Source organism: Amphiura filiformis, chromosome 15, assembly GCF_039555335.1.
Source record: "Amphiura filiformis chromosome 15, Afil_fr2py, whole genome shotgun sequence".
Classification (NCBI taxonomy): Eukaryota; Metazoa; Echinodermata; class Ophiuroidea; order Amphilepidida; family Amphiuridae; genus Amphiura; species Amphiura filiformis.
Window position 1 is genome coordinate 52,186,388 of NC_092642.1, and position 10,467 is coordinate 52,196,854.

General features: G+C 39.1%; 2 protein-coding genes across 2 annotated transcripts; one reads left to right on the forward strand and one right to left on the reverse strand.

Moving 5' to 3' along the window:
- The first annotated feature begins 1,860 nt into the window (after positions 1 to 1,860).
- LOC140171028 (uncharacterized) lies at positions 1,861 to 5,214 on the forward strand. Its single transcript, XM_072194210.1, has 3 exons — positions 1,861 to 2,466; positions 4,449 to 4,847; positions 5,020 to 5,214. The coding sequence occupies exons 1-3, from the start codon at positions 1,861 to 1,863 to the stop codon at positions 5,212 to 5,214; spliced, it is 1,200 nt and encodes a 399-aa protein (XP_072050311.1).
- A 390-nt stretch (positions 5,215 to 5,604) lies between these two features.
- Positions 5,605 to 9,463, reverse strand: LOC140171030 (uncharacterized). The gene is made up of 4 exons (XM_072194211.1): positions 9,398 to 9,463; positions 8,803 to 8,967; positions 7,079 to 8,495; positions 5,605 to 5,609 (listed from the first exon to the last, which is right to left on the reverse strand). Exons 1-4 carry the CDS (start codon positions 9,461 to 9,463, stop codon positions 5,605 to 5,607), a joined length of 1,653 nt encoding a protein of 550 aa, XP_072050312.1.
- Between the last annotated feature and the right edge of the window lie 1,004 nt (positions 9,464 to 10,467).

Genomic DNA, 10,467 nt, shown 5'->3' on the forward strand with positions numbered 1-10,467 from the left:
ATGTAAGTTTGAAGACAATTCATATCTTAAACTGATAGGGTTACCCCCCTTTCAATAAATAAAGGGATAGATATCATGAAGTATAATCTTGCCTACGTTAGCGCCGGTGATATTGAGTACTTTGGTATTCCTCAAGGATCTGCTAGAGGCGGTACATCGGCGGCAGAGGCAATCATTAGATGCCTTATGGACGGAGATTGTGAGGAGCTTTCTCCTGTAGAATCAAAATCTCCTCTTCCTTGTTATGTCAAACCCTGTAATCCAAATAAGCACCGAAATAACTATAACAGAAATTTTGTTTGCACCAGATTTGCTACATAGCCTATAGCAGTGTATTAAGGGCTCGGATAGCACAGTATTTTTGTGGGATATGAGAGCACATCAGACAATTCAAATTACATTACGAGGAATGTCCTTCTGATATCAAATCAATTATTTGCCATCCGAACCCTGAAAGACAAAATATGCCATTTGACATGAAAGTTGTAATATCTCTATTTTAGTAGGAAAAGTAGCTACATGTATGTATTTGAATGGTGCTTCAAGTTGGTCAATACTACTGTTTACCTTGTTTTTGCCAAATATTTTCATTTCAAAAATACCCATTGACAGTTTTGTTGGATGACTTATCATTGATCAGTTTCTCGACGAAATAAGACATTCAACTTAAACTTAATGAGCTTTAATAATAGGTTTAAATTGTTTAACAATAGCACTAAATAGTACCAGGGACTGTAAAATTCAAGGTTGAGTGGATCTTTTTAACTACACTAACTCAAAATTTACAAGGTCATTGTACTAAAAAGGCTGTATTTGGCTAATTTGCCATTATTGCTATTTCAAATTTATGAAATTCATTTCAAACATTTGATATGATAATCATATTTTGACATGCAAGCGCGAGGATTGCCGTGAAATGATACATTTTATATGTATTATGCGTCATTTGAATATTATATATTAAATGTACTTCATGTTTCATCTTGTTTGATTCAGTTGAAAGATTTCGTTTCATCAATCCTCCCGTCCTCTGTTCGGAACTCCAAGTTCAGTACCTCTCCGATGCCTTTCCTTTTTGAGCTATTCCCCAATTTTTAGTTCAAGTTCAACTATGGCCCTGTTAATCGCAATAAAATTACCTAAAATTGTGCAAAATTATGCTTGCTCACAGCAAATTTGGCTAAATCATAAGAGATTGTGCAAAATTTCAGAAAACATTGTTATAAACTTGGGTAAACTGCACTAAAGTCTGTAAAGTAGCAGCAAATTTGCACTGAAATCTGTCATATAACATCGCCCATATTCGGCTAACTCAGGCAAATGGTGCAAAATACGCGTGATTTCCTATTATTTCACTAGTGACATTAGTTGATCGCTAATACCTCTAGAACGCCAAAATATAAAACTGAAATTTCATTAAGCAAACACCAAACAAATAATCCACAGTGTTTCTTTTGACTTTAAAAGTCAATAAGTTGCGAGGAAAAGCCATGACCATTTCAAGATTTGATTGACCAAAATATTTTATTGAGTTATTAACTTATCATCACTGACAATTGGATTTATACCTATATAGGGAATGGAAGTGCCGTGACCCTATGACAATTGATTACCTTTGGCCATGCCTATATAACTTACTAACAATGCAAATGGCCTGAAAATTCTGGAGTGGTTGATTTTTCACAAAACGTAGGTCAAGTCTAGCTCAACAACCGATCAGCATTTACAGAGCCATAAACAGCAGAAGCTAACCATGCTAACAGTGTAATTATACACACTACCACTTCTCATCGTCATCCCGTGTGATTCTGCTTTACTAATACCAGTTTACATTTCATTATAAAGATACAAGCAACCAGCATGTCTCACAACTTACTCCTTGCCGTGCTCACCTTCCAATTTTTAATCTACGACACTTTCGCGCAACCTCAGGATGTCTCTGTCGACGCCCAAGTCTTGATCATTGGAGGAGGTGCACCTGGTCTTAATGCTGCTTTAACTCTGGGTGAAAACAACATCACTGACTTTATCATACTAGAAAGTTCCGATAATTTACGTGGTTATCTGAAGGAACTAACCTTTGCAGGATTGGACTTTACTCCTGGAAGCTTATGGGGGTACCCACCTGGTGTTGCTACACGTGAGATATTGGGTATTCCTTTTCATGAATCCAATTATTCATCGTATACAGTTTACACGGAAGAAGGTGATGATATCACACGTGTTGCCATCAAAAGAGAAAACAGTCTCTTAGAAGTCTTTGATAACGCTACCGATGCTATTATAGAAGACATCGAGGAAGGAGCACGTCCTGATTTGTCACAAAAGGCAACATTAGCTCGCGGTGGATGGATAGCTAATTCGGCAGTTGATAAAGTTATGGAATGGTTCAACTTTGATTTTGCTGAAGGAGATCGGCTCGAGATACATCAACAATTCAAGCCTTTCGCCAAGATGAACTATTTGGTCCAGAGGAATATTTTATTCTCGAAACAGATCCTTAATTTTTCGTAAAGAATCTTTACTGACGGAAGAGCAAGTTCGCTTCAACCAGGTAGTTTGATCCTTTTGTTTCTAAAATACTAAATACTATAAAGTACCCTTATTAAAGTACAAGAAATGTTGTTGGACATGTATAGCAACCAAAGGCTGTTATGGTTTTTAAATGGTTTCACATTTTAGGTCGCTTTTGTTACACCTGAATGAGCACCGACTCCAATAAACACAAAACGTTTTTAAAACGTTCTAAACGGGTTATATTTTGGGTTTTGGTTTTGCATGAATCTAAAATGGCCGCTTATGCAGGAGTCAATTTCAAAGTTGGTCAAATCTGGTAAATTTGACATTTGACTTTTAACAAGATTTGACCTCCCCTTGAAATTCCACCCTGCATAACCGGTCATTAGGCACTGTTCCACTACTAAGATTTTCCGGGACTTTTGATATGTTTTTGTTTGAGCTTTTCTGGGAGATGGATGCATATGAAATATATTATGTTGCAATTAGATGTGAGTCATTTCATTTGACTAGCCTTATACCTATAATTATTTGTATGTCACTACCCAGCAAACACAAAAACGTTTTAAAAACGTTTTAAAGAAGTTATATTTTGGCTTTTGGTTTAGGTAAAAACGTTTTAATAACATTAAAATGTCGGGTTATATAAAGGTCTTGATAACGTTTTAAAACGTTTTGTATGAAAACACACTACAACAATATTTTTAAATGTTTTCAAAAAATGTTATTGTAAACTATTTTTGCAAACATTTTTACCAAATATTGTGTCAATACTATTATGTAACATTATGTTAAAATATTTGAACCCAGCAAACACAGAAATGTTCTTAAAATGTTTTTTCAAAACATTTTAATAACATTTAAATGTCGGGTTATATAAAGGTCATGAAAACGTTTTTAAAACGTTATTGAAAATATTTTGGACAAACATTTTTCGCAAAATATTTTTCAAGCCCACAATAACATTCTGTTTACAATGTTTTGTACCAAGTTTTCAGGAATGTTTTTGGAATGTTATTAAAACGTTTTATACCCTTTACATAACCCGACATTTAAACGTTTTCTGTAAAACATTTTTGTTTGCTGAGCAGTAGATTATCAAAAATGTTTTTTACGGTTATGAAAACGTTTTATACTCTTAATATACCCTTTATATAACCCGACATTTAAACGTTTTCTGACAACCTTTTATAACCTTTTGCGAATGATGTTGAAAACGTTTTTGTGTTTGCTGGGTATGTATATCGTCGGCTGTATTCCATAGTTGCGTATAGTAATTTTTTGTCATTTTTTTGAAAATTGGCACATATGTTTTTAATGATGTTCTCTTTCATTTTTTCTAAGTCTCATCCAGTCATAATTAGCTAATTAATTAGTAATTAATTAATTAAAGGTGGCATATAGTTACAAAGTGACATTTTTGTATTCTATAGTGGCGTATCGATCATACGCCACTTTGTATACACAATTTATAATTAAGAAATATCAGCAAAAATGAAAAATTTTGTATGTCATAGTGGCGTACACCTCGCTACATGTCATAGTGACGTATCGTGACCTATACGCCACTATGGAATGAAGACGATGAAAAGTAACGCCATAGGGATTACACGGCGATAGAGATGGCGTAAGGTTAACATTAGGTTAGTGTATTGCGTTTTGCATGTTTTCCATAGTGACGTATAGTTTTATACTTATTGTTGTCAGTTTGCCAACAATATTATGTATTTATTTACTTTGAAAAATATATAGTAATTTTAGTTAACTACCGAAATATCACATCATTTACAAAATATGATCAATGTCTGATTTACACAACTCGATTTTAAATTGGTATTTCTTCAAACCCGATTTTCTCGAAAAGTTGTTTCCTCACTATACGCCACTATGGAATACAGCCGACGATACGCTCTTTTTATTTCTTACTTTAGCGTGTGCAGATCGTGAACCAAACTGAAGGATATGTCAGGGCAGTCACAGAAGATGGTATCGAATACACAGGCAACTATGCAATTGTAGCCAGCAGCGTTGGGGTTATTCAAAATGGCGGCATAATCTTTGACCCTCCTTTACCATCATGGAAGTCCGAAGAGTTTTGTCGATTTCAAATGGGTACCATTGATCCAATCTTCCTCAATTTTGAAACCAAGTTTTGGGATGACACGGAGTTCATTTTGCATGCCAATGACAGACACGGATACTATCCAGCATTCTTGAATTTAGAAGCCGAAGGTCTTCACCCACGGGGAACTAACACCTTGATTGGATTCCTGGCAGGAGATGAGGCATATCGAGCAGAATTATTGTCAGACGATGAAGTAAAAGCTGAGGTGAGTATTATATTGTTATTATAATTGCGCCTGTTTTATTTATACACAAATAAGAACCTGAAAATAAGCTCCGGATATAAAATCATGTAGGATTTGGTTACAAATACCACGAAATTTAATTCGACTAATTTAGAATGACAAAGTTATATTAATTACTATATAATACTTGCAGATACTTAACGTATTGAGAAACATATACGGCGAAGATAATGTACCCGACCCCGTGGAATTCTACATGTCCCGTTTCGCTACGGATCCTGACTTCTATGGTTCCTTCCCTACTTGGCCAATAGGTATCATTCCCAATGATGCCCAGATGCGCCTGAGAGCCAACGTTGGGAGGGTCTACTTTGCTCCTGAAGGTTAGTTCATATTATTACGTTTATTAGGAGGCTTCCGAGGAGTGTGTATGGAAGCTGTATTGACGTTTAAGCAGGGGGTAGCCAGCTTTCTTGGTCGGGGGAGAGGGTGGTATGGGCAAAGACGAATAAAAAACCGGTTGCATCATTTTGACTTGCTTTTAAATGTGCGATATAGACATATAACGTGTTTTAGAGAGACTGTACACTGGTACAAGACCTTAATCTTCTAAAAAGGCTTTACTGCGAGAATATGCTGCGTATTTTGAAATTTGTCACATGCCCTTTTTTCCTTTGACTTCCCAATTGCGCTTTCATTTTTGTCAAAGGGGCACTTTTCTCTTTCATTTTTTGTCATGAGGCACCATGCTCCCCCCTGCTCACACACACTGGCTACGCTACTCTTTCAAGACAATTAACATAAAAAACGATAAAGATAAAGATTTATACAGATTTTCGGCACATAATAGACACGTCCATCTTAAGCACCATCGTATTACATTCTCGTCAATATACATGTATAATAATAATTAAGGCATTTATTCTCTCGGTCCGTGTCACGTCACTTCCGGTTGATGATGTTCGAGTGAAAACAAGTCCCTGATTCGATTTTTGTTGATGATTTCTGTCATTGGTGTTATGTAAATTTCGATCGCAAATAGTCAGTTGAATCAAACAACCGTTTCTAAGTCTTAAGATGAAAGAAACTTACTTGATTTACCGTTTATATACTGACAAACTTAAAATTAAATTCCATGGTCGAGTGTCGTTTTTTCCGAAATTGAATGCCACTCCAGCAACATCGCTATGTAGCCTCCTTCACAGCCGGTTTCTGTTGTTCACAACAAACCGTGCGCCACATGCAGTTTGGGCCGAGACTAGAGATAGCCCGGATGTTCGACCGACAGAATAATGCGCCATCTATCGAGGCAGTCTATTCCGAGGCGCTATACAAAACAGAAACAAAAGCTTACTTTACTTTTACTTTTGTCCTCCGCTTGTTCCTCTCAGAGTCGCGGGAAATGATGGGACGTCTGTCTTGGGCTGCATGGGTAGCATCTGTCAGGTTGGTATTGTGGCAGTGCCTTGTCAGGATTTTCTTGACCCCCTCAATCCATCTTCTTCTTGGCCTTCCTACAGGTTTGGTACCGGACAGTTTGCTGTTGTAGGTCCGCAGGGCTGGTTGATTTGTGGGCATGCGCATAAGATGACCAAACCATTTGATGCGATGGCTTTCAATCTGGTCTAGCATAGGCTTGGTGCCAACCATGTCTCTGATGACTTCATTCCTAATTTTGTCCCGTCGTGTCTTGTTTACAGCTTTTCGTAGGCATTTCATTTCACAGGTGGTGATCTTCTGTTCAGTCTTTTTTGTTCATAGCCCATGTTTGTGCCTGGTAGCAGAGAGTCGGGGTATAGATTGCGTTGATGATTGTTCTTTTTGCATCCATTGGCACAGCTGGGTGGGAAAATATAGGCCCAAGCATGAAGGTGATGTTGTTTGCTTTCTGGCATCTGGTTTCAATTTCTCGGTCTATCTTCCCATCTTCAGTAAAGATGCTGCCCAGGTACTTAAACTCCTTTAATTGCTGGAGGGTTGTGTTGTCAATCTTGATGTCCAAGGTCTTTTGGGATCGCCTGATCAGCATGGTTTCTGTCTTTGGGATGCTTATGCTCATGCCATACTTCTGGCAGGTTGCGTGCAGTCTGTTGGTGTGGTTTTGTAAGCTAAGGCTGTCTTGGTGGATGAGACATTGATCATCTGCAAACAGTAGTTCATTGAGAGCTTCTTCATCTAGATTTGCTTCTTGGGTGATCCTGTCCATAAAATGAGGAACAGGAGAGGCGAGAGGACACATCCTTGTCGGACACCTGACTTCACAGGAAACCACTTGGTGAGTCCTGTCCTTGTCCTGACAGTACAGAGGCTGCCCCTGTAGATGGCTCTCACACTGTCCAGCAGTTGCCCTTTTACACCGTAGTCTTCTAGCACAGTCCAGAGTAGATCTCTGTTTACTCGATCAACCGCCTTCTCTTGGTCTATGAATATAGTGTACAGGTCTTGGTTGTACTCAATACTCCTTTCACACAGCTGTCTCAGAGCAAATATGGCATCAGTGCACCCTCTGTTCTTCCTGAACCCAAACTGTGCTTCACTCAGCTGATGTTCAACAACTGGTCTTATTCGTTTCTCTAAGATCTTTGCATAAATCTTCCCAGTATGGCTGAGCAGAGAGATTCCTCTGTATTTGCTACAATCTCTTTTACTCCCTTTTTTCTTCCAGATCGGGACAATTATTGCACGTTGCCAGTCATCGGGTGCAGCTCGCTCCTCCCAAGCCCTGTTCAACACTCTTGTCAACCATTTGACTCCTGTATCTCCACAAGCAAGTATGGCTTCTGTTGTGATGTCATCAATTCCAGCTGCCTTGTTTTTGGGACTGGTTTTAGTAGCATTTCTGACTCCCTCCTGGAGTATGGGTGGATCAACTTCCTCTTGGAACCAAGGATGGAAGGGCTGTTGCTGTTGTCTGTCACCATCACTGCTTGGGTTGAGCAAATCTGCAAAGTATTCTCCCCATCTGTTGGTGATTTCGCAGCTGTCTGTGAGGGGGTTTCCATCCTTGTCGTTTATGATGGCGGTTGGGTCTAAAGGCTCGTCCCGCTGTTTGTAGGCTTTAACTGCTTTAAAGAACTCTCTGCTTGAGCTATTTGATTTTTTTGCCAGATTTTCACTATATGTTTTCCAAGACTGGTCTTTGGCTTCTTTGATAGTCTTCTTGCAGTTTCGCCGGGCTTCCCTGTACTCGTTGTAGTCTGCTTCCAGGTTGCTTTTGGACCATTTCTTGAAGAGTCTTTTCTTCTCTTTGGTTGCTGCTTTGACCGTGTCATTCCACCAGGATGTCCCTTTCACTTGTCCTGTTTTTCTTTTCTTAGTCCCACAATTTGCTTTAAGGGTGTCTGTTAGAGCATCTTTGAACCATGTCCACTTTTCTTCTGTATTTCCTTCCTGATCTGGTAGTTTTTGGAATAGCTGATCCATCTGTTGTTCGATGGCTGCCTTCACAGGTTCTTCTGCTAATTTTCTGAGGTTTATTGTCTCAGGTTGCTGCCTTTTATTTGGCCGTGGTCTTCTCCTGGCACTTGTTTCCATCATGACTGGTCTGTGATCAGTATCTATGTGGATGTTTGGCATTGCTTTAGAGTCATTCACTTTGCATCGATCTGTCTTTTTAATGAGGATGAAGTCAAGCTGAGAAGCTTTGGTGAGGTCATTCCACTTGTACCACTTGAAACAAAAGCGACATAAGAAAATTAAAACATGAACACTACCTGAAACCGACATGAAGCATATTTAGCAAAAATACACTTTGAATTGGAACATTATGTGAAATCTAAAGCAAAAGTAACGCAACAAACACATTTAATATCATATGCAGATTGGAACAAAAATGTTTTTAAACGATACCAGTTTGTGCTAAAAGTATGATTGATTTTTGTTTGCTTTATATGTTTTTCGTCCACCTCTTCCCCATTTTACATTAATAAATTAATAAAGGTGAAAATATCCTGAATTCTAACAAAAGAATTCTTGCCTCAACAGGAGCTGGTGATGTTGAGTTCATTGGCTTTACTCGTGGAACTACCAGAGACGGTAGAGTGGCGGCAGAAGCAGTCCTTGGATGTCTTCTTGAGGGAGATTGTGAGGAGTATTCTCCTGCAGAACCAAAACTTCCACCTCCTTGTAGTGACGTCAAACCCTATAATCCAAATAAACGTCGTAAGAACTTCAACGTGAGACCATAATCAACGGAGAAATATTACATAGTATTTAAACTAGGTGTATGCATGATTTGAATGACTATTAAAGACAACCACGTGGGCCAATCAGTGGTTCATAGCAACGGGCTGCAACGTTCATTGTTCTATTGTGTCTTATTAGAGCGCTGACATATTGGAAAATGTTGCCAATCAATATTCATGAGAGTGTACATTCAACGTCCAGTTTTCGAAATGGGTGACTTGTGCTTGGCAGGTGCGAAATACATCTGACTGGGCTCTTTAATTACGTAACGAATAAAGGCATTGATGTCATCGAATGGCTGCTTATTGCTGTTATGTGTTGAGTTCCTATAATAATTATTCTTTTCTTTCTCTGTACTTATTCTTTACTAGGCCCACACTATTTACTCCCTCGCTCTCCTTCTCTCTCTCCCCTTCTACCCCCTGTTTGTCCTCTCTCAATCTCTCTGTCATTCCAATAATATGTCCATATCTTTCTATTATGATTATGTTATTTCTTTCTCTTCATTTTCCTCTTCCTCCCTCATCCCCTCTCAAGACTTCTCATAGGGAGAAGCTGCCCCTCCCCCACCCCTTTGGGTACGCCGATATTTCTATGCCAATCTCCTTCTTAAAGTAAAATTAAATGGACATTAATGTGGAAAAAAACCCTTTATATGCCTATACTTATACTTACATCTATACGCAACGATTACCATTATAGAGTACTATAGAAATGTGGACCCGGCAGCCTTCACATTCTGATGTGTAATCGATCAGCTGGCGCATTCAATTTATTTAAATGAAGCGCCTGAAGTCAGGTGGGTGATAAAAAAGATTATATCGACAACTTAACCCTAACCGCCTAGGGCCTTTTGGCGACGGAAGGGAAAGAAGGAAAGAATAAAGAGAGACAAGAAGGAAAGAAGTTGTTTGCTCTGGGTGGGATTCGAACCCGAGACCCTCGCATGCCAAGCACTCGGTCGGCGACACTTTGCCACGGGTCTTGGGCTTCGCTGGCCAGCGAAACCGTGTCTATATTAGTCTCGGTCCCAGCCGATTTGTGCTCCTTCGTCACTAAACAAACCGTCTGGCGACAACATCATAGTACGTCTTTCCTGATTGGTTGAATTAACTCAGTAAAATATTTGGTTGCCAAATAAGGCAAGTTGGTGGACAGCCATGCGGTGATATAAATCCCGTGTTAATCAACACAATGTATGTGAGTACGCGTTGCGAGTCGCTGACATGAAAGGCGATATCAGACGATTGGCGCCTCAGTGGCTGCAAGCTAGCGTACATTTTGCGTTTGCGGTATCTACCAAGTACGATGTTTGTGTCACTTACACGAGTCACGCCCTAATTCATCAGCCATAGCCAATTGAAAACCTTTTTATTTGGAAATTCATTAACCAACCCTGAACCAATCAGCAATCATCATTTCGGGGTTGTCGCCAGACGGTTTGTTTAGTGACGGA